The sequence below is a fragment of the Oncorhynchus masou genome, chromosome 23, assembly GCF_036934945.1.
Source record: "Oncorhynchus masou masou isolate Uvic2021 chromosome 23, UVic_Omas_1.1, whole genome shotgun sequence".
Taxonomy (NCBI): Eukaryota; Metazoa; Chordata; class Actinopteri; order Salmoniformes; family Salmonidae; genus Oncorhynchus; species Oncorhynchus masou.
Genome location: NC_088234.1, coordinates 45,860,199 through 45,885,747, shown reverse-complemented (window position 1 = coordinate 45,885,747; position 25,549 = coordinate 45,860,199). Strand labels below are relative to the sequence as shown.

Sequence of the window (25,549 nt, the reverse complement as noted above, 5' to 3'; positions counted from 1 at the left end):
CTCTGCACAACTCGCACAGTAGCGCAGCAGCCAGCCACAGTGTGTGTGTTCCAGTGTGTGTGTGTATGTTGTATGCTTCAATGTGTGTGTATGTGTGTTTTGTATTTCTTTTTTAAGCATTGTGTGTACGTGTGTGTGTGCGCGCGTGCGTACGATTGTGAGTAAACGGTTGTGCTTCAACGTGTGTGTATGTGTTTGTGTGTGCATGTGTTCGGTGTGTGTGTGTGTGTTCGAGTGTGCTTTTACAGTTTACACTTGCTCAGTTTCTCGTAGCTTGCAGCACACATCAATAAGGTCAATTTCAGTCAAATCCATCTGCTCCAGACGATAAACCCTTTTAATCTGGTTCTTGGTTTTGCAGTATTGCTTCCTATCCATCCCTATCAGCACCTGCAGTGAGCCTACGGTTTGGAGTGCTTTGCATTATCCAATGTGGCGGGAAGGTAGAACCCATGAATTCAGATCCAGCTTATCCCATGGCCATGCTAACATGCCTAGCCGTGCAACAGTGCACACCTACAGTAGCATTTCACTCTCAAAAGCCGCTTTCAACAGATCCCTTATGTCTTTGCTCAAATGGTTTCACCACTTTAGCTCGACTGATTTATGCTAAATGCAGATGCCACTTCCATTGGTTTTGGTCCTCGTCAGGCGTTTCGAGTGGTGAACGCATGTTCAGATGTGATTCCGTCTAGATTGTGAAAAGCATGCCAGACGGAAACATCTAAAAGGATGATGCTGGGGATTCAAAAGGGGAAACGATTCAATCATCATGCCTTGTTCTGATGTGGAAGAGAGATACAACTCTCGCTTGTCATGCATAACTGAACCTTCCATTTCTGGTTTCGTGGAGGGAACACTACCAAAGGTACATGTGCTTTACAGTCAGAACTCCCCAGACGACTGGGCTAACTCTATCCCTATAGTGACTGAACAGAACGCAATTACAAGATGAAAATGTTACTGCAGAAAAGATGTCACTCCACAGCCATTTAGATATTAATAGAGCTAATGTCAAACCCAGTGCTGTCTAACTATCTGTGTGTGTGTGTGTGTGTGTGTGTACGCTATACAATCTTCATTGCCATGGGAAATCTGGTTTGGGATCAAATACCATCCTGTACCCAATCAGAATGAATCATCAGGTGTATTGGTTGAAGAGGTCTCAGAGTTGTGGGGTTGATATCCTTCGTCTCAGTGTCGGCCACTGATTTCCTTCCCACTGCTGCGGAGGGAGACCGTGAGCGTTGAGCTGTCGATGTGATGAGCAAAATACCTGTGTGTGTGTGTGTGTGTGTGTCTGTCTGTCTGTCCGTGTGTGTGTGTGTCCAGTGGCACAGCCCTCTTTTGTGAGCCTGCTCAGGTCAGGTCGTGCAGAATGCTTTTCATGTCAGCTTGCATAAATAGGAATAATTCACTGCTATTCATCAACGATCAATTTGACTGCCAGGCCACCCCTTTCCCCTTAGACTGGATCTCTCTCTCTCTCTCTCTGAATGTTGTAAAATTGGGTCAGCAACAACTATCGCTTCCTCCTATTTTACAGAACAAATTCCAATAAACATTTAGGGTCACAATTCTCATTCAATTCTGTCTCTTGTCCATGTGTATATTTCAGGTAAATGACATAAAGCAAATGCAAAGTTGAGTGATGATGGTGATATAACACAGTGTTAAAAGCGAGTCTGGCTATCTAGAACCAAAAAGGGTTCTTCGGCTGTCCTCATAAAAGAACCCTTTGAAGAACCCTCTTTTGGTTCTTAGGAACCAAAACACTCACTCTCTCCCTCTCCAGGCACGCATCCCTCTCCCAGAGTACAGCTGCCGCCTCTGAGCATCCCCCTCCCCTCCTTCCTCGGTCCTGGCAGCCAGCCATCCTCTCATGCCTTTCCTGTCTCTCCCCAATCACACGGACACTCCGACCAGTTTCCCAACAACCAGTTTCTCCCCAAACTTTAAATCCAGTTATGACACATCTCTACTTGCACCAGATCCAAGAGAGGGGGAGTCACTGGAGCTAATGGGATCAGTCATTTGAGAGGCTCTGATGAGGGACAGAGAAGAGGGATAGTTGGACCGGGAGTTTAGTCAACTGCAGGCCAAGGGTTTTCCTTTCCAGAGACACAGTCCCACTGAGGGACTTGCATTAATTAGTGCGCAGCTGTAGACAGGCAGGAGTGTAGAGCTGACCATTGCACGGCACCACGCCCACCCTCCCTTCTAGCTGAGACAGAAACAGGACCCAGAGACGCTGTACAGAGAAAAGACTCTGTGGAAAGGCCCAGTTTCCTGTTTGTTTTCACGCACATGCACACGCACACACACACACACACACACACACACACACACACACACACACACACACACACGCACGTGGATACACACACGTACGTACAGGCATGCAATATCAAAACATCCGCACGTGTGCGCGCACGAGAGATAAAGACTCGTGCGCAGATACGCAAATGCAACCACACACACACACACACACACACACACACACACACAGTACGCCTCAGAGATTACCTCAGCATTACAGCTTCATGAGTGTAATTGGCTCTTGATCCAATATATATGTTAATTAGAGTTGCAGCACCCCTTTTAATTGTCCTAGCTGGGTAATTAGATGAACACTCGTTAAAATGCACACTGTAAACAGCGTCCATGTTTACCGCAACAGTCCCACTGTTGCCACCATGGAGACCAGATACCGCGGTGGCAAAAGCAACCATGTTAAACAACTATATTTGCACTACACAATATATGAAGGATCTGACTTATGCAACCCAGAGGATATGGGGGATTTTAGGGTCAACAAGTTGTTACACAATTGAATGTCCAAACAGCAACAAAAGTCTGTTTGATTATGTAAGGTTCAAACAACATACCTTGGCTGTCTCTCCTTTGTCTCCGGGCTAACACAATGGAGAGATGAGGAGGGTAAAATTAGACCACAGGTTATTCTGAGAACAGTCTGGGGTTGGGCGGGGTGAAGTATTTCCTGGTGGGACAGGACATGGCTGAGGGTCACAGGGAAAGAGGTGTGTGTGTGTGTGGTTGTGGTTGTGCCTTCTAATGACAGATTTTGTTTAAACTATCATAACAAAGCTGAAGTATTGGCATGTGTTTGCATATGTACATGATATGTACGGTGCAATCAGAAAGTATTCAGACCCCTTGACTTTTTCCACATTTTGTTACCTTACAGCCTTATTCTAAAAGGGATTCAATTGGTGTTTTTCCTCGTCAATTTATACACAATACCCCATGATGACAAAGCAAAAAAACTGGTTTTTAGAAATGTTTGCAAATGTATTACAAATAGAAAACTGAAATACGACATTTACATGAAGTATTCAGACCTTTTACGCAGTACTTTGTTGAAGCACCTTTGGCAGCGATTACAGCCTCAAGTCTTCTTGGGTATGACGATACAAGCTTGGCTCACCTCTATGCATATTCACTTTACAAATGACCTCTACTAACCTGTACCCCCGCACATTGACTCAGTACCCCCTGTATAGAACCTCGTTATTGTTATGTTACTTTAGTTTATTTAGTCAATATTTTCTTAACTCTATTTCTTGAACTGCATTGTTGGTTAAGGGCTTGTAAGTAAGCATTTCACGGTAAGGTCTACTACACCTGTTGTATTTGGCATTTGTGATAAATAACATTTAATTTCATTTGTATTTGGGGAGTTTCTCCCATTCTTCTCTGCCGATCCTTTCAAGCTCTGTTATGTTGGATGGGGAGTGTTGCTGCACAGCTATTTTCATAGCTGAGCAGGTTTTCATCAAGGATCTCTCTGTACTTTGCTCTATTCATCTTTCCCTCGATCCTGACTAGCTTCCCAGACCCTGCCGCTGAAAAACATCCCCACAGCATGATGCTGCCACCACCATGCTTCACCGTAGGGATGGTGCCAGGTTTCCTCCAGACGGGATGCTTGGCATTCAGGCCAAACAGTTCAATCTTGGTTTCGTCAGACCAAAGAATTTTGTTTTTCATGGTGTGAGAGTCCTTTAGGTGCCTTTTGGCAAACTCCAAGCAGGCAATCATGTGCCTTTTACTGAGGAGTGGCTTCTGTCTGGCCACTACCATAAAGGCCTGATTGGTGGAGTGCTGCAGAGATGGTTGTCCTTCTGGAAGGTTCTCCCATCTCCACAGATGAACTCTGGAACTCTGTCAGAGTGTCCATCAGGTTCTAGGCCACCTCCTTAACCAAAGCCCTTCTCCCCCGATTGCTCAGTTTGGCCGGGCGGCCAGGTCTAGGAAGAGTCTTGGTGGTTCCAAACTTTTACAATATTTTGGTACCCTTCTCCAGATCTGTGCCTCAACACAATCCTGTCTCAGAGCTCTACGGACAATTCCTTCGAACTCATGAATTAGCTTTTGCTCTGACATGCACTGTCAACTGTGGGACCTTATATAGACAGGTGTGCGCCTTTCCAAATCATGTCCAGTCAATTGAACTTACCATGGGTAGACTTCAATCAAGTTGTAGAAACATCTCAAGGATGATCAATGGAAACAGGATGCACCTGACCTCAATTTCAAGTCTCATAGCAAAGGGTCTGAATACTTATGTAAATAAGGTATTTCTGTTGTTTGTTTTTTTTAATACATTTGCAAACATAAAAATAAAAATAAACAGTTTTCGCTTTGTCATTATAGGTTATTGTTTGTAGATTGATGAGGATTTTGTATTTTTAAATCCATTTTAGAAAAAGGCTGTAACATAACGAAATGTGGGAAAAAGGAAGGGGTCTGAATAGTTTCCAAATGCGCTGTACGTGGGTAGTGTGTACTTACTGACAGATGAGGACTAGCTAAGTATATTTGTCCACCTTGTGTGTGTAGGTGTATTGTGTGTATGGTAACTAGCCACTGTGTGCTCTCTCGCACACACTTATTTGAAACTGGAAGAGAATTCAAAGTCATGGTTGCTCACAGGAAGTGAAGGGGAGACGGGGAAACTTAAGGAAGCATTCGGCATCTCGCCTGATAATCTCTGAGAGTTCCCTGCGCTACTCGGGGCGCATAGAGCTTTCATGTTGATTGGCTTTGGAGAAAAAAAAGAGAGCGGGAGAGAGAGTTGGCGTGGTGTCCCCAGTGCATGGGATTACTGTGCGTGATCTCTGCATGTTAATAGGCTGCTCTGGTGGAATGCTTCGACACGACTGCATCACTGATGACTGTGAGACACTTGTCTGGGAGATGGAATGAAGGACATGCTAGTGTTGAGATGCTAACGTGGTTTGATATGGTTAATAGCACAATCAATCAATATCAATTCATTCGTTTTATGAAAGGTACGTCATCAGCAAAGTTACATGTGTGATTTCTTCTTGCTTTCTTGTGGATACAGGAGGCCTGTTGGGGCGTTTTTATATGAGTTGCTGTATAAACACAAGCCTGATAATATAATAAAGCTATTATTTACCTAACTTTGTCTAACATGCCTGTAGTGAATGCTATGGCATCTGTAAAGCTGTAAGATTGTGTAATTTCAGCGTTTACTATGATAAGGTTGTTATTAAGGTTGGCTCACGTCTAAAATATGACAGTATTAATGTGCCCCTTTCCCTCTCATAACTATGGTGCTAGGTCATTGAAATGGGACATACTTCTCCTTGTCCCCAAGTCCAGTAAGGTTGGGGTTTTATGACTTCTGTGAATGACAATTGATGTTTTGGGTGAAGAGCAAGAGCAAAGGAGAGAGTAATCTACATTCACATGAGCTGGGTACATTAGGAACGAATGGTGCACGGATGGACACACACACGTGCATGGATGGACACACACTCACAAATAAACACTCCCACACACCTACGATCAGAGGCACACAGTGCAGGCAAACACACTGGCTTACTTACGCAGGGCACCTCTTCCCATCAGAATACAGATCAGAAGTGACGAGGATGGGAGAACAAACTCCTTAACCTCTCTCGGGTAGGGGGCAGCATTCAGAATTTTGGATGAAAAGCATGCCCAAATTAAACGGGCTGCTACTCGGGCCCAGGAGATATGATATGCATATAACTGGTCGATATGGATAGAAAACACTCTAAAGTTTCCAAAACTGTTAAAATAGTGTCTGTGAGTATAAAATAACTGATTTAGCAGGCGAAAACCTGAGAAAAATCCATTCAGGAAGTAGTTTCTTTTTTGGTTTTGTAGTTTTCTATTCAATGCTATTACAGTATCCATTGACTTAGGACTCCATTTGCAGTTCCTATGCCTTCCACTAAATGCCAACAGTCTTTAGAAATCATTTCAGGCTTGTATTCTTATAAATTAAGGGGTTAAGACCAGTCTGAACGAGTGGACCCTAACGTGATGCAGAGTTTTTTCAGGAGCATATGCATTTCTTGTTTACCTTTTATATTGACAACGTTATTGTACGGCTGAAATATTATAGATCATTTAGGCTAAAAACAACCTGAGGATTGAATATAAACATTGTTTGACATGTTTCTATGAACTTTACGGATACAATTTGGATTTTTTTGTCTGATTGTTTTGACTGAGTTTGAGCCTGTGGATTAACGCGCTGAAGAAAATGCGCTAACAAAACGGAGGTTTTTGGATATAAAGAGACTTGAACAAAAGGAACATTTATTGAGTAAATTAATGTCTTCTGATTGCCACCATATGAAGATCATCAAAGGTAAGGGATTCATTTTATCTCTATTTCTGAGTTTTGTAACGTTTCTGCTTGGCTGGTTACTGTTTGTAATAATTTGTCAACTGGGCTATGTTCTGGGCTAGGTATGTTCTGGGCTAGGTATGTTCTGGGCTAGGTATGCTTTCGCCAAAAAGCATTTTATAAATATGACACTGTGGTTGGTTTAACAAGAAGTTAATCTTTAAACCCATGTAAAATATGTTTTGTTTTCTGAATTTTTATTATGAGCATTTCTGTAATTGAATTTGGCACTCTGCAACCTCACTGGATGTTGGCCAGATGGGACGCTAGCATCCCACATACCCTAGAGAGGTTAACTGAACAAATCAAATTGGTCGCGTACACAGATTTTCAGATGTTATCACAGGAGCTGTGAAATGCTTATGTTTCTTGTTCCAATAGTGCAGTAATAGCTAGCAATATAATAACAATACATACATAATCCAAAAAATTTAAAAAATAAATGAGAAATTAAGGACCATCAGAGTGAGCAATACCAGCACGAGCAATGTCAGAGTCCGAAATATACAGTGCATTCGGAAAGTATTCAGACCCCTTGACTTTTTCCAGATTTTGTTACATTACAGCCTTATTCTAAAATGGATTAAACACATTTTCCCTCATCAATCTACACACAATACCCGATAATGACAAAGCAAAAAATAGGGTTTAAGAATTTAAAAAACAGAAATACCTTATTTACATAAGTATTCAGACCTTTTTGCTATGAGACTCGAAATTGAGATCAGATGCATCCTGTTTCCATTGATCATCCTTGAGATGTTTCTACAACTTGATTGGAGTCACCTGTGATAAATTCAATTGATTTGACATAATTTGGAAAGAAACACACCTGTCTATACAAGGTCCACACAATTAACAGTGCATGTCAGAGCAAAAATCGAGCCATGAGGTTGAAGGAATTGTCCGTAGAGCTCCGAGACAGGCTTGTGTCGAGGCAGAGAGCTGGGGAAGGGTACCAAAACATTTCTGCAGCATTGAAGATCTCCAAGAACACAGTGGCCTCCATCATTCTTAAATGGAAGAAGTTTGGAACCACCAATACTCTTCCTAGAGCTGGTCGCCTTGCCAAACTGAGCAATCAGGGGAGAAGGGCCTTGGTCAGGGAGGTGAACAAGAACGCGATGGTCACTCTGGCAGAGCTCCAGAGTTTCTCTGTGGAGATGGAAGAACCTTCCAGAAGGACAACCATCTCTGCAGCACTCCACCAATCAGGCCTTTATGGTAGAGTGACCAGATGGAAGCCACTCCTCAGTAAAAGGCACATTAAATTCCGCTTGGAGTTGCCAAAAGGCACCTAAAAGACTCTCAGACCATGAAAAACAAGATTCTCTGGTCGGATGAAACCAAGATTTAACTGTTTGGCCTGAATGCCAAACATCACGTCTGGAGGAAATCTGGCACCATCCCTACGGTGAAGCAGGGTGGTGACAGCATCATGCTGTGCGAATGTTTTTCAGCGGCAGGGAGTGGGAGACTAGTCAGGATGGAGGAAAAGATGAACGGAGCAAAGTACAGAAATATCCTTGATGAAAACCTGCTCCAGAGCACTCAAGACCTTAGACTGGGACAAAGGTTCACCTTCCAACAGGACAACGACTCTAAGCACACAGCCAAGACAATGCAGAAGTGGCTTTGGAACAAGTCTCTGAATGTCCTTGAGTGGCCCAGCCAGAGTCCGGACTTGAGCCTGATCAAACATCTCTGGAGGGACCTGAGAATAGCTGCGCAGCAACGGTCCCTATCGAACTTGATCAAGCTTGAGAGGATCTGCAGAGAAGAATGGGAGAAACTCCAAAAATACATGTGTGCCAAGCTTGTGGCTTCATAGCCAAGAAGACATGATGCTGTAGTAAAGGGTCTGAATACTAGAACTATAATAATAATACTAGAAATGAGCAAAAATGTCTAAAAAAAACTGTTTTTGCTTTGTCATTATGGGGTATTGTTTGTAGATTGATGAGGGTAAAAAACGACCTAATCCATTTTAGAATAAAGCTGTAACGTAACAAAATGTGGAAAAACTCAGCAGCGTTGCAGTTCTTGACACAAACCGGTGCGCATGGCACATACTATCATACCCCATTCAAAGGCACTTAAATTCTTTGCATTGCACATTCACCTTCTGAATGGCACACAACACATACACAATCCATTTTCTCATGGCTTAAAAATCCTTCTTTAACTTGTCTCCTCCCCTTCATCTACACTGATTTGAAGTGGATTTAACAAGTGACATCAATAAGGATCGTACCTTTCACCTGGATTCGGGACTCTAACCCGGAAGCTTATAAGAAATCCCGCTATGACCTCCGTCGAACCATCAAACAGGCAAAGTGCCAATACAGGACTAAGATCGAATCGTACTACACCGGCTCTGTTGCTTGTCGGACGTGGCAAGGCTTTCAAACTATTACAGACTACAAAGGGAAGCACAGCCGAGAGCTGCCCAGCGACACAAGCCTACTAGACGAGCTAAATAACTTCTAAGCTCACTTCGAGGCAAGTAACATTGAAACATGCATGAGAGCATCAGCTGTTCTGGACGACTGTGTGATCACGCTCTGCACAGCCGATGTGAATAAAACCTTTAAACAGGTCAACATTCACAAGGCTGCAGGGCCAGACGGATTACTAGGACGTGTACTCTGAGCATTTGCATGAACAACTTGCAAGTGTCCTCATGGACATTTTCAACCTTTCCATGTCTGAGTCTGTAAGAACAACATGTTTCAAGCAGACCATCATAGTCCCTGTGCCCAAGAACACTAAGGTAACCTACCTAAATGACTACTGACCCGTAGCACTCACATCTCACGCCTTTGTTCCATTCATCCTGACCACACGATGAACGGAGAACCCTGCTGGCTGTATGGATTGGGACAATATGTCTGGAAAGAGAGCCATGATTCCATAAAACAGAGTATGTTCCAGTCCCTTATGTCTCTCTGAAAGGAGATGCTCCCCCTGAGCTACGTGTACTTTGTTGTCCATGAATGTTAGCGAGTAATACATATGTACTTGAAACTGATGGATGATTTGCTTGCCATCTGAGCCTGACTGACTACAACCCCACCTCTCCTCCCTCTACTCCGGCATAAACGTTTTGGAGTAGCACCCGCGATGAATAGGGCTACCTCGGGAAGTCGAAACAAAGGATTCAGGTCAGAGAAGTCACTTTTCTGGTCAAATTGTTGGTGTCCAAAAGTGATTTTCCAATATAGGAACTAATACTACAAATGTTCTGAGCAAATAATAAAATAAGAATACAAATAATTGCGCAAAATACTAACAAGTTGGCTAGGAGACCCTTATCTTCCTGTAGAAGCTCAGCCTTCACAACACGCTAAAAGAGCTCCACAGCGATGTCACTTCCTCCCCAATCTGTCTGTCTGTCTCCACATCTCTTAAAATCTTCCGAAAGAGGCTGTCCGTCTACCTTTTCAAAAACAGATGAGGAGATTTGGGTGTAAAAAATGCATGTCCTTGTCCATTATTCATCTTAAAGGTTGCATTCTAATTGGTGGTCTGGCTGAGGACTGGAATTGCTATCCGCTCTCAAAAAAGCGTCTCATCTCTATCCTTTTCAGAGCCAAACAGTCTGGAATGTAATAGTGAAGAAATGTGTTGATATAGAGATTGCTGTGATAAGTGTTGGAATGACCTATTGTAATGTAATGTAAATGTATTGTAATGGTGATATTGAAGTGTCTGTTACGTATTCATAAGGATTCATGGATCATGTTGAACTGTATTTGAGTGTGTCTCAGAGACAATGAATTTGGTATTAGAGCTTTTAGGCACCCGTGCAAGGCTTCTGTGCATAGTGTAATTTTGAATTGTTTTGCAAAATAAGAGTCTTTTTTCTGCTATTGATCAAGCCCTTGAAAAAGAGTCGGCTAAATGACTAAAATGATCTCTAACAAAATACATAGAAGTCAAAAAATTCACTCTTAATTCATTTGTGAAACATTTTTGAGTGCTGTTGTATGATCCACTCCATTTCAGTCTCGCAGAGTTCAGCAAACACATCCGTCTTCATTTCTCACACATACAAAAATACACTGTTGACATTTTACAAAGGTGTCATTGAAGTCAAGTGCTCCATTACACAGTAACCGCCCTGTATGTGTGAAATTAGACGTTTTCTTGACAGAAGGTAAATTCTCAGATCTGACCTTTATTTCAGAGGTGACATTATGTTTCACACAAGCCCCAGGATGGCAGGCAGGCAGCTGATGAAATGCTATATCTACGCAAAACAGCACAGCGGCACTAGATTCATTTCTCTGTCTGTCGACTCTCAAAACAGTCTCTTTTTTACAGGCCTAATCACTCACTACCAGAGGGGAGGAGGTGAAGGAGTGCAAGAGCCGTCACTACAGTCCCTGGTTCGAATCCAGGCTGCGTCACATCCGGCCGTGATTGGGAGTCCCATAGGGCGGCGCAAAATTGGCCCAGCGTCGTCCGGGTTTGGTCGGGGTAGGCCGTCGTTGTAAATAAGAATTTGTTAAATAGTTATCCTTAAATAAAGGTAAAAGATATTTCTAAACAACGTAGGCGATAGGGTGAGGATGGAGATGGACAGCTTGTTTCCCAGAGCTTGGGGGGTCCTTGCTCGCCCATCGCTGTCTGAATACAGGGGCAGTCAGGGAGGAATTCAAGCCTTTCTTTTTACAGTCACATGGCTTGGGCTCTTTTGAAGGCCGGGACGAGAGCCATTCAACAGGTTGCCACGGAGACACATTTTCTAAACCCCCTTCACCCCATTCCCCCATTTTTCTCTGCCAGATACCCAATGTAAGGGAGGGGAGGAGAGAGGAAGAGAGAGGGAGCCGTTGGGTGCGAGGACAGAGGGGGTCATGTACTGGATTGATTCAGTGAGAAATACTTAACTCTCCAAAATGATTTAACAGAGGGGGAAAGAGAGGGGGAGAGAATGTGTTATAGTCTTTGTGTTTGAGAGAGAATGAGACAGAGAGGGAGAGACAGGGGAGACAGAGAGGGAGAGAGAGAGACAGAAAGAGGGAGACAGAGAGAGGGAGACAGAGAGAGAGAGACAGAGAGAGGGAGAGACAGAGAGAGGGAGAGACAGAGAGAGGGAGATAGACAGAGAGAGGGAGAGAGACAGAGAGAGGGAGACAGAGAGAGGGAGAGAGAGAGACAGAGAGAGAGACAGAGCGAGGGAGACAGAGAGAGAAAGGGAGCCAGAGAGAAATGGGGAGAGATGACCTCTGAAGCCCAGAGCAGAGAAGGGAAGGAAAGGGGAGAGGAAAGCCCCACAGAGAGCATTATCCAGCCCCGAAGGAGCAGAAAGCTCAGTTCAAGATTTCCACACTCCAGTTGTAAACAAAGGCTCTTTTGATGGTCTTTCTCCCTCAAAGACCTAGATGACTACTCAATCATGTGACCAGAGAAGAGGTCCCTGCTGTTCACACATATAAGCACCAGAGCCACTCACGGAGACACACAGTTACCTACGCACATACACGCACACACTCCCTCTCTCTCTCACAGACACACTCTTACAACTTCACATAGCTGCAGATCAGTCACATGCATAAGCTGACATGAATCAGAATCATACACCTCTTCATGCATCCATGCACGCACGCGCACACACACACGCACACACACAACATCCAGCCACCCCACCTAAACGCACACACCGGCCGAGTCTCACGCACATCTGAACTCTATTCAGCTGCGTTGACCCTCCCTCATGGGTCCTGTGCTGGGGCCCTGCATTCTCAGAAACAGTGAGCAGCAGAAAAACATGTCATGCAAGAGAGGGTCTATTGTGCTGCACAGGGAACAGATGGGAACTCCCACAAACCAGTGGGCTTTTGTTCAGCCATTCTGCACTGCTCTCTCTTCACTCACAATACAAGTCTGTACAAATGTCGAGTACAAATGCCGATGCTTCCCTCTGCTTCCCTCGCCTCTCTTACCTAACACATGGCTGATTCTCCCTGGCTTGTACACCCAATTGATCTTAATCAAGTTCCCAACCCCCTAAGGATGTGCGGGAATTGCAGAGGCATATCCAGCCCCTTTAAAGTATCTGCTAGTGAGAGTGTATTTGATCCTGTCTACAATGTGTCAGCTGTCTGTGACTAACCCCCATTGAACGGGACATGCTGGAAAATCCCTCCACTGGAAACTTGCCGATGTAGACTCTAAGTAAAATTCACAAGTGGCCAGGAATTTGTAGCAATGCACCTAGCCTCCTAAAATCTCAGGAGAACTCAAGGGCATCTCAAGACAAGAGAACATGTTGTACAGATGTGTGTGCGCAATATTATAGCACCAGTTCAAGCTTGTAGTATCAGTGTGTAAAATGTTGAGACGACAGTGAGAGTTTATGGACAGATTGTGTGGAGCAAATGAGTCTGAGAATGAGCATGGCAGTGAGAGAGCGAGAAACAGAGAGCAAGTGAGACGGAAAGAAACAAAAGCTGACAAACCCAAGAAATGGAGTGAACCGCTGAGTGTTTCCCTCGAGACAGCAAGTGTTTAATAAAAACTGTCAATTGTAGATGTGTCCTCCTCTGCTAAGGGCTAAGGACGAGACTTGACTGACAGGCTGGGCCGGGTTGCAGGAGGTTTGAGTCCCAGACGCAGTGTGTTCTGTTTACTCAGGTTCGCCTCGCTCAAACACTACACTGGCACAGCTGGCCAAGCCTACGGGGTGGGATGAGGGACACACACACACACACACAAATCCTCCACCATTTGAATTCCACTTGATCTTTGAGCCCGGACAATTAGAGCCTGCATCTGTCTGTCAGAGTGGTGGGGGCCAGGAGCCATTGCAAGGCCCTGCTGATAGACAGGACTTTAATTAAAGCTGGTCCCCTCAGCGCCGGCCGTTTAGGCTCTGAGTCTGTTTGCTACTGCTGCTCCTACTGTCTACTGGGGAGGCACAGAGTAAAGACAGGCAGCAGAGAGAGCCTCCACTGCTATCAATGACAGCATTATGCAGTCCTTCCAGGATTTTGCCATTTTGCAATCTCATTTTTTTTGTGAGCAAAATCAACAATTCATTGCATATTATGCGAGGGCTTGCAAAATTTGACGAATCAGTGCACTATTACGGCATAAAAAACAGTCAAATCTCCGCAATTTTACTGTATAAAACTTTCGACCACCTCGTTCAAAAAGAGGGCTCGCAATTTAAACCAATCACCGCACTTTTACTGCATAAAATGGTTCAATCAAGCTACACGTCAACAAACTTCTCCCCCGTCACAGATTTGATGGTAAAAATGGGATCAAAATCTTCGCTAATTGCCATGCAAAAGGTCAGAATTGCTGCAGCAAATCAGCACATTTTTCTCACAACTATCACAACCAAAAAACATGCAAAAATCCTGCAGGGACTGATTACATCAGGTGGCTGTTGGCATAGGTGCTTTTGATGTCTACTTTTTTCTTATTTCTTTATATATTTCTTACATTTATTATACACACACACACACATACACACACACACAGCCTAGTGCTGAAGTTCCACGTCTTCCTATTTACTGTACTAGGAATTGACACAAGAGTCTTTTTGATACGCTGGTGTAGGGAAGGAGGTTTAAGGGTTAAATGCATGAATGTGACAGGGATGATTCAACATAGTTAAGGTCCGTGTAAAGGTTCATTCAACCAGTGGACAGACAGAGGGGTCTCACAGGATAACATCAGCTGACTGACTGACCACCACGTTCTTCGGCTGGAGGACAGTCTTAAGAGTACCTAGAAAATCATATGTACTACCGTAAACACTTTATGAGTACAGTACATTTAGATCGGAGTTTCTTTCATTCCAGATCATTTGACTTTACATTAAGTTTACATTTACTTTACATTGACAGGAATTTCTTATTTGCAACAATCTGTTACAGATGAGCAACGTTCACCGGGGACATGTCCCCTCCACATTCTGAAATTGCATTTTTGTCCCGCCCCAGTTTTATCATTGGAATGTGATACAAAATGAGGCAACAGTGTGCTTTAGGACCATGCGGACGCCCCTGAACGTCGGGTAGGCTGTTTGGAGTGTTTATCAGACTGGATTTTTTTAAGAAGAAAAAAAATAAAACAAATCTTAATGTCCCCCCCACTTCCAAAACCAAAGTTGCGCCCCTGGAGATGAGTAAGTCAGGGAGTTACGCACACTCCTGCTAGAGTGCACGCACACATTTACACACGCAAATGATTATGTCCCCCTCATTTTGTATGGCTCAGTGGCAAACTGACAATTGCAGAGGGAGTAGTACAGCCAGACAGTCGGCATAGTCACACAGGGGACTGGTCTTACTCATGCTACAATGCCAGTGATGATAATTGCTTTTGGCACGGTTGCTGGTCACTGAACGCTGCAAGCACACAGGCACTGCTACCGCTGATGATAATGATTATGATAATGTTCTCAGCGTAGAGATTTCCAGTTTTTATGGTTCTTAGTAGGTTATGTGATTGCTATGTAGGTGATGTGATTGCTATGTCGGTGATGTGATTGCTATGTCGGTGATGTGATTGCTATGTCGGTGATGTGATTGCAAGCTATTTGCAGCTGGATGTCGTTCATGAGTGTATGCATCATGTATGCATCTGAACCTGAAGGTACTAAATGTGAACCACAACTGACAGCTCACCCGATTCATACAACGTTACCACCAACCAGCGTGCTAATGTCATTCTATCCTATACGTGCATTGCTATGCAACACGGCAGGCATCTATCCTATATGCCTAGAGATAGAAAACTCCCAGCCACCTGTGTCACTCCACTGCCCAACCGACGACGGAGCAGAACTGGCAGATTGAACGTCAACCGACGCGTTCAATCTGTATGTAAATTTCTGCGGGGATTAAGGAGCTCTTTAGGAGAGTTGGAGAGGAAAAGCTGCCGGCTGTTATCTTTACACAAACAGTGGGAAAAACACATCCCCTTCTTTATTTTCTTTGTTTGCGACAAGCCCCTGGAGGCAAACGCTGGTCCCGTTAATGGATTGTATACACAGGGTTGTTGGGTTCACTCCTTCACTCACACACGCTGCCTTCCGGCCAGGACCTATCCATTGGATCACACTGGCCACTCTGAGAGGGGGGTTAGGGGGGAGAGGATGGGAGTGTGGGCGAGAGGAGATGCTCGAGGGGAGAGGAGGTGTGGAAGGGGGGGGTGGCTAGATGAGAGCAGAGAGGAGAGGGTAGAGGAGAAAGGGGAGAGAGGAGATAGAGGGAGAGGGAAGGAGAGAGAGATACTGTCATGTGGGTGGGTTTTGGAGCAGTAGGGACAACAGAGACTGTTGTTTTACAGTGGTTTTACCTTTAGGATGCTGGTATCTCTACTCTGATAGCCGGAACATTAACGTCTGTTGTTGGTGGAAGCTTGAGGCCCAAGGGAGAGTGGCATCCCTTTATTAGCTAATAAAGCTGGCGAAGCCCTAGTACCAAGGCAAAGCAGCAGATATGCCTCATCACTTCACAGTCTTTTAAAAAATTTGCCATCAAACAAATGTCAATATGTTGCTTATCCTCGTCAGAGCAACGCCTGGAACAGCACTTGAAGGCTTCCTGTTCTTGAGAAACAAACATCCTGCTATCTGTGGTTTGAAAACTTTCACTGACAAGCAACAACAAACATAAAACTACAAATCAAAACTCTCCTAGCAGTTGTAGTCCTATATCTACCATTAACAGGGTGTGTATCCGTGTGACTGCTATGGCCCTGTGGTGGGATGCTGATCACGTCATTTCCTAATCTGTTCCTCGTTAGCCAGTGAGTGAGTCATTCCCACCCAAATCAGCCCTGCTTCCAACTAACATCTACAGCTCAAACCTACGTACAGTAAATACAAAATCACACTCCCACCTACCTCCCATCCAGGTTCTTCAGATGCCTGACCTTACTCGTCTTGTGTTCGTCATTCATTTATGAGCGGTAATTTGATCAATGAGGACCAGCTACACTGGTCATGCTTTCTGTGTTAGCAGCCTGTCAGAGTCTGTGTATGACAGCATAACCTAGAGAGCACCTATGACCCCATAGGACCTTGCCAGCCAATCACGTGATCTGACGGAGGCCCTCCAATGTCACGCTGTCCCAAATAGACTCCTGACAGACACAGAAGAGGAACCAACTTTTTACTTCCCAGAAACATCATCAACAGACATCATGCTAACTGTAGGCTAACACATGGAAATCCAGCATGGCTATTCATCTATGGTGGGGTGTAATGTATCAATGAAGGACACATGTAATATGATACAAAGATTCCTCCAAGTGTGAACGACTTATTCACCCACGATCCTCTTTCAACACTATTTCATCGTCATTCATTCCCTCACACACCCGTCCTGTAGGTCATTTCAGTCTGTGCGTACACACACATAACTAGAGTCCATCGGTGGTGAATCTCATGTGCGATTTCAACCCTTAGTCCTTTGGGTTTATTTGACCAAAAGGCCGTTTTTATCCTTTAAGTCGACAATTCTTTAAGAAGTGAAAATAGTCCCTCCAGCAGACTGAGACGATGACACCACCCTGCAGGTTCCTTCCTAAACTTCCCCTTTCTCACTATGATGGAAACTCTCACTTCCTGTTCATCAAGTGACACCAAGGAAATGAAAGGGAGAACATGTGGAGGATCAGCAAAAACATCTCTCTCTCGCCTGCCCACATGCAAGCCCCCGTGCACGCACACACACACACACACACACATGGACGTCTTTGGTATTGATTTCTCTATCAAAGAAACCTTTATGTTTTTTTGAGAATATAAATATAGTCGTATAGCTTTCGCCACTGACATAAAAGCTGACGACTTGAATGTGCAATCAGCGGTAATTCGGTTTAAAGGGCAATTGCGTTTGTGCTGATTCTTTAACGCTCAGCTCATTTGAATGAAATTCTAGTATTAAGCTGTTGGCTAATACATAATTTCACTGCAAGAGTGATGACCTTTTTTTGCATGTGCACACACGCACATTATGACACATCATCTTGCACGTGACTCTTTTAGCACGGAAATACAATCTAGAGTGAACTACAACCAATCCATTTTCACCACTTGATATTTGCTTCCTCAATATAATAATACACATGACATCAATTTCAGCTCTTTAAATAAACACATCTGATTGGTGACATTTCTGAGAGCTTTCTTCTGAGCCATGCATCACAGGCCCTCGGCAACAGGAAGTGACACGGGGCCACTGACTCACCGCAGGCACCAGTAGTTTGTTGACCTCCTCCACGGCCCTCTTCAGCTTGATCTCAGCGCGGTTCTGAGCGTCTTCCACCGTGATCAGGACATGCAGGTCCTCATTGAGGTGCTCCCAGTTGGGCTTTCCTCGGTTCTGCTCCTCCTGAAAGAAGGGGGGAGAAAAATTGTTAAAAACAAGTCCAAAGGCTGTACTTCATGGGCCGATTACCCAGACACAGATTAAGCCTAGTCAAGGACTAAAAACATTCTCAATGGAGTAGAGCTTTTTAGTTCATGAGTGGGTGTCATGAGTGGGAAATATACTGAATAAAAATATAAACGCGACATGTAAAGTGTTGGTCCCATGTTTCATGTGTTCAGATAAAAGATTCCAGAATTTTTGTGCACAAATTTGTTAACATCCCTGTTAGTGAGCATTTCTCCTTTGCCAAGATAATCAATCCACTTGACAGATTTGGCAAATCAAGAAGCTGGTTAAACAGCATGATCATTACTCAGGTGCACCTTGTGCTGGGGACAATAAAAGGCCACTCTAAAATGTGCAGTTTTGCACCTACTTTTTTTTTTTAAAGGTATCTGAGATCCACAAATGCATATCTGTATTCCCAGTCATGTGAAATCCATAGATTAGGGACTTATTCATTTATTTAAATTGACTGATTTCCTTATATGAACTGTAACTCAGTAAAAAAAACTATAATTATTGCATGTTGCGTTTATATTTCTGTTCAGTGTGGCATGCCCTGCGTGTACAAAACATTAGGAGCACCTTCCTAATATTAAGTTGCACCCCCTTTTTCCCCCAGAACAGCCTCAAATCATCAGGGCGTGGACTCTACAAGGTGTCGAAAGCGTTCTACAGGGATGTTGGCCCATGTTGACACCAGTGCTTCCCACAGTTGTGTGAAGTTGGCTGGATAGGGCCTCCTGAGTGCTTGAGGAATCACTACAGAACCGGGTTCAATCCCAGGCTGTGTCACAGCCGGCCGCGACCGGGAGACCATGAGGCAATGCACAATTGCCCCAGCGTCGTCCGGGTTAGGGAGGGTTTGGCCTGCCAGGATGTCCTTGTCCCATCGCGCTCTAGCGCATCCACTCTGACACGGTCGCCAGTTGGACAGTGTTTCTTCCGACACATTAGTGCGATTGGCTTCCGGGTTAAGCAGGCAGAGCGGCTTGGCAGGGTCGTGTTACGGAGGACGCATGGCTCTCGACCTTCGCCTCTCCAGAGTCCGTATGGAAGTTGCAGCAATAGGACAAAACTGAAACTACCAATTGGATAACAGGAAATAGGGGAGAAAAAAAGTGTGAAAAATGATAATAATACAAAAATGTTTTCTGGATGTCCTTTGAATGGTTGATCATTCTTGATACACACGGGAAAACTGTTGAGAGTGAAAAACCCAGCAACTTTGCAGTTCTTGACAAACTCAAACCGGTGCGCCTGGTACCTACTTCCACACCACGTTCAAAGGCACTTCAATCTTTTGTCTTGCCCATTCACCTTCTGAATGGCACACACACAATCCATGTCTCAATTGTCTCAAGGCATAAAAATCCTTCTTTGACCTGTCTCCTCCCCTTCATCTACACTGATTGAAGTGGTTTTAACAGGTGACATCAATAAGGGATCATAACTTTCACCTGGATTCACCTGGTCAGTCTATGTCATGGAAAGAGCAGGTGTTCCTATTGTTTTGTACACTCAGTATATGTGTTTTGATGACGATCAATGGTCAAATATAGCTCCCGAGTGGCGCAGCGGTCTAAGGCACTGCATCTCACTGCTAGAGGCGTCACTACAGACCCTGGTTCGATCCCGGGCTGTATCACAACCGGCTGTAATCGGGAGTCCCATAGGGCAGCGCACAATTCGCATAATTGTGTCGTCCGGGTTAGGGGAGGGTTTGGCCGGTGCAGGCCGTCATTATAAAATAAGAATATGTTCTTAACTGACTTGCCTGGTTAAAAAATATATATATTTTTTAAATATGATCAACAATAAATGGTTAATGTATGTGTAATTTGCCCCCTTCAAATGATAACATAATACAAAATTGGGTAACACTTCACTTAACACACAGCATCATAACCCTTTATGACACGGTCATAATATGTCATAACACTGTCATGACATATTTACACCTGTTGTGACATATATTGTGTTATTTTATGGCTGTTATGACACCTACATAAGAGTGTCAAAACCCACAAAACAAGGCAAAATATTCCATTACACCATAGCCTACTTGTCAACAGTATGTTTATGTTATTTAAAACATTTCTGACATTGACCATATTCAATTATCATTGTAATTGTGCACACAATGATGTGAGACATGCACCTGCCCCAATGCTCTGTTTCGGATGACTGGGATGAATGCAGGAGCATATTTAGCAGCAGGACAAGACACCATCTTTGTGACTGATGACCGACATAAGGGCGTGTACGTGATTGGTCTATCTGGCTTATATGATCAGGATGGTCATGATGCTTCTCGACAGTGTCATAAAGTGTGTGTTCTACAAGTTGTTTCAAATATTATTGAAGAAAAAAACATGACTGTAAAGAATTCATTACAACAACAAAGGACTTAAGAAGAAACACATGTCAATAAATGTGGGTTTTGACACTCTTAAGTAGGTGTCATAACCAGCCATAAAATAACAGGTCTAAATGTATGGTTCAGTGTTATGGGACAGGTGCTGGGATTTAAAAAATAAATAAATGACATAAATATCGGACCAAACACACAACCATGACAAGAGAGACAACACTACACTACATAAAGAGAGACCTATAAGACAACAACATAGCAAGGCAGCAACACATGACAACACAGCATGGTAGCAACACCACATGACAACAACATGGTAGCAACACAACATGGTAGCAGCACAAGACATGGTACAAACATTATCGGGCACAGTCAACAGCACAAAGGGCAAGAAGGTAGAGACAACAACACATAACACAAAGCAGCCACAGCTGTCAGTAAGAGTGTCCGTGACAAGTTCTGTGAGTTGCTATGACATATTATGACACGGCTATGACCGCGTTATGACACTGTGTGTCAAGTAAAGTGTTACTCCAAAACATGTTCTCTATAGGTATGGTCAACATGCCACTGCCAGAAGAGAAGAGCTCTCAAAGGGAGCCATGTAAAGCTCGATGGACTTGTTGAAATCCCCACATTCCTCAGACCTCACTGAGAGCGTAACGGTTTCCCTCTTTCACTTATTCAATATGCCGTAGCTAATCTGTTCAAAATGAGGCAAAAAAAAAATAGCCTGCGTTACTTCAGTGCCTCCACGTGAGAGTCGAAACGCGGCTGTCGAGGTCAAACAATGGTGTAAACTATAGACAGACAGGAGGTTAAGCAAAGTCCCCTGGTGCCTTTGACGTTGCTTCTCTCCACTCTCTAACAGACCTACAGCACCGCTGAGTCTCAGCGCTCGACACGATACAACCTGAATTGTTGTTAATAACGCAGCAGCTCTTTTCCTCTCGTCAAAGAACACCACATCGTTGTTTTATTACCACCAGTACTAACTAGGTAGACTCCCATCACATAAACATGCTTCCAGCTTTTAGAATGACAACTGTGTGAGTGGGTTTCATTCAATTCCAGCCTCAATATTAGCATAGAACGTGTGGAAAGTGATGGGAATAAGACAGCATAATAAAACGCCGGCATGTCGTTCTCTGCTTCCTCACCAACCCAGAACTACAGAACAAACAACAATCCCCCATTACCGAACAACGGAGAGAGAGAGAGAGAGAGAGAGAGAGAGAGAGAAACACGGCAAACAAACAAAAACACAGCATATCTGAACAGACTCCACTTTGATCTGCCTAAACCCATGACACCGCAGCGGAAGACAGGACGCACACTACATGACATCAAAGGTGGCGTTCCTCTACAAAGAGGCTTGTATACCTATCCCAGAGAGAGAGAGAGAGAGAGAGAGAGAAGAGAGAAGAGAGAGAGAGGAGAAGAGAGGAGAGGAGAAGAGAAGAGGAGAGAAGAGAGAGGAGAGAAGAGAGAAGAGAGAGAGAGGAGAAGAGAGGAGAGAGGAGAGAAGAGAGAGGAGAGAAGAGAGAGGAGAGAAGAGAGAAGAAGAAGAGAGAAGAAAGAGAGAGACTGCGTACGGGCAACCTCAGATCAGGATTGTTTCTGTTGAACTGGAATGAATGAAGCCTTTAGCCTGAAACAGACAGTGTGTCTGGTGTGTGAGACTCACCATGCACAGTGTGTGAGCTAGCGGGAACAAAACAATAGATGTGGTTTGTTAAATCAGATTGTCGAGATTGTTCATTGATTTTAAGATCTGATCTAGTTAGTAAAGAAGTGATTGATGTTCAGGAAAGTGGAATTTGGGCTCCAGTATTTGGACTAGGGTATTTTGGAGTCACGGGAGGCTGGTGAGAGGAGGACAGCTCATAATAATGTCTGGAATGGAGTGTATGGAATGATATCAAACACCTGGAAATCATGTGTTTGATGAGTTGGATTAACATTCCACCTATTCTGTTCCAGCCATTATGACTATGATCATCATTACTATGAGCCCGTCCTCCCCAATTAAGGCGCCACCAACCTCCTGTGTTTGGAGTACGGAATTGCGGTGAAAGTACATGAACAAGTCACTTGTGTGTTTCGATAACATTTTTAGATAAAATAACGAGTGTGAACCTGACACCCCCTAGTTTCTTTTCAAGTGTCCCAGCCTCAACAGTGCTATTGTGCATGCTACAAATCTCCATATTATTTGAATAAATGCCGGAATGCTTTGCTTTACATGACATGTGAATCAAAGATGACCCCCATTTAAATAAGGGAGTTTTGTTCAGGCAGGGGTCGGGCTGCGCGGCAATAAAAGCCATTCTCCTTTCATCTGCTACCTTTTAAACAGGGGAATAAAGAGATATGGAGGAGAAAAGATGAAAGACACATCCTCTAATTGACTTTGTCACAAGAAAAAGAAGCCTGGTAAAATATTCATTCATCTCCTCCTCCTCCCTTCTCATATTTGGTGTTTTCCTCCTCATGGCTCCCCAAATGAAAAATCTAAATCTGATTAAGACAACAAAGGTATACATAAACAAATCTTTTTTCTCACTCTAGTTGCAAATGGGAAATTGATGGCTTTGCTGTCTGTGATTGTTCTCCCACTGTCCCCGTATTTTCAGCAGAGCAGTGATTTAGGATTCCAATGCCTTTTACTGAAAAGCACTTATTTTAAATTGTCTGTTTATTTGAGTTTGTCTGATCATTTGATGACGGGGATAAGGTGTTGTCAGAGAGACCATGGGGAGGTGAGCTTTTTATCACTGCTGTCCGGCCGCTACTGACATTTGTAGTCACTTCCAATGCACTCCAAAGATAACGACGGCTCGTATGATCACAGTTCCAAACACCAGCACGAACACCCAACTAAACATCAATGACAGATAATATATGAGATTATCTAGGAATCCATCTCAACCACGAGCAAATACACAGTACAAACAACAATATTAATATGACTTCTCTCTACTTTCTTCCTGACTTGATTTATCTTGCTTTACCTTTTTCGTGACAAACACAACAATTGGATCCCCTGCATCTAGCTGTCAAAGACCAGCCAGCCCACCCACTAACACACCATCAATAACACCCAGGAAAAGCCAGAGCAACACCCCCAGAAGAGGTTCAGAGGGGTGGACGGATGTGTGTGTGTGTGGATGTGTGTGTGTGGAAGTGTGCTGGGGTTGGCTCTGACACAGGCTACATCTGGAGTCATCTGAAGATTCAGCTAAACACACACACACAAATGCAAGTACACACACCCACTACCACTGCCCACTGCCCTTCAGTACGGAACAACATGACATGTCGGGAGTCAAGGTTATGTTCCCTCGGCCCTTTTAAATGACTGCTTGTCCAGCTGTGTGACCCTTCCATGTTTATCTCTCTCTGACCCCTCTCTCTATCTCTTTCTCACTCTCTCCCCCTTCCTGTCTCTCGCTCTCATTCGCCACTGCCACAGACCTGGGCCATAATCAACCACCATAAATCCATGGGCCAGCTCTTTTGTAATCCTCACTCAGGCAATAACGCCTCTCTGAAGAAGAGTCAGTCGGCCCCACAAAGGAACAGTGCGGGAGAACACAGGAGCCGGGCCAATATGACAGCACACAACAATTGGGTAGAGCAGAGACAGAGGGAACTGAGGAGGGAGGTGGGAGTGGGACTATGGAAACTTAAAGAGAGTGGTACAGGGTCCTTAGGATGGTTGGTTGGAAGGTATATCAAACCTATTAGGCAGTTTGTGCGTGTGTGTGTGTGTGCGTGTGCGTATTTGTATGCTAATGCCTGTGTGTGCGTGCACCTGTGTGAGTCTGCATTATGACCTTATACGTGCGTGCATGTGGGCACTGGCATGTGAACAGCAAAACGCCATTCTATTCCTTATCTCTTCTTGGCACCGTTCCTAATAACTTCTTTCCCTCTGTGAGCCACTGTGGAGTAATGAGATGTAAAGGAGGTCTCGGGCCGTACCACCTGTAGTATCAGAGCAGGGATGGGGGAGTTTACTCGACAGAAAGGTTTATCAAGGTGAACACCTCCACTCAGGATCAAAGTTGGGAGATATTGTAGTGACTGACAGCTTCTGTAATAGTCAGTGAAAGTGAGGGCAGAGAAGAGAGAAGAGAGATCAACAGTGAGTGGGTTCATCATGTCAGTGTCAATGGATTAAAGGCAGGGGATTTAAAGTCCAAAAGCAGGGGAATGTACCCAGCTAGAGCATTTGGTTCCTTGGGAGTTGTGGGAACGTATGTTTTTGGTTTCACACTGGTTGTGGGAACGAAGCCATACGCTTTCCAACCGGTAAAACAGAACGTTTTTAAACGTTCTGAGATAAGTGAACATTTCACCTGTTCTAGGAACATTTCTTTTTAGGTTGCAGGGAGGTTCTGAGAAAGTTTAACTCTGGATCCTGGAAGGTTTCCTGCAAGGTTTTATTAACGCTCTGGAGACGGGAATGATGGGTTATTTGAAACTTTCAGTTCACTGATTGTTTCAATAAGACTTTTAATAACACTGCTATCTTATTTTGGGTTACCTTTTTTTTACTCCAAGCACAGATAGGACACATGGAAATTCATTTCCTTAGGCATTAATCATGCAAACACATTTATTTTTTATTGTGACACAGCATCACTGAGATTCAAACTGATAATTTTCTCTCTCTCTCTGTGGTTGTGCGTCACTTTCTAGGAATGATGCAGGATAGTTGCTTGGCTTTTTATTTTATTTTTAGGGAACGCTTTCTTAACGTTCTGAGAATGGATGGAGAATGAACGTTCTGAGAAAAAAACGAAATAATTTTAAGGAAACGCTATGCTGAAGTACTGAAATTCTCACAGAAGAACATTGTTTCTTGAAGTTCTCTCAACTATTTGAGAACATTCCCAATGCCAAACCAGTAGGAGAACATTCAAAGAACATAACCAAAATATAAATGAAATGTAACCATGTGTGAAATACCAAGACATTTTTATTTGTCAAGTTCCTTAAATGTGCTGAGAATGTTCCAAAGCCAAGCAACTATACTGCACCATTCCCAGA

General features: G+C 43.9%; 1 protein-coding gene across 3 annotated transcripts in view; it reads right to left on the bottom strand.

Moving 5' to 3' along the window:
• The window catches only part of LOC135510904 (KH domain-containing RNA-binding protein QKI), a 107,080-nt gene that overhangs the window by 16,294 nt on the left and 65,237 nt on the right, over positions 1–25,549 (bottom strand). For all 3 annotated transcript variants that reach the window (XM_064932223.1, XM_064932222.1, XM_064932220.1), the window contains exon 4: positions 17,932–18,075. In XM_064932223.1, coding sequence (XP_064788295.1) covers positions 17,932–18,075 — 144 coding nt within the window. The remainder of the gene's footprint in view (positions 1–17,931; positions 18,076–25,549) is intronic.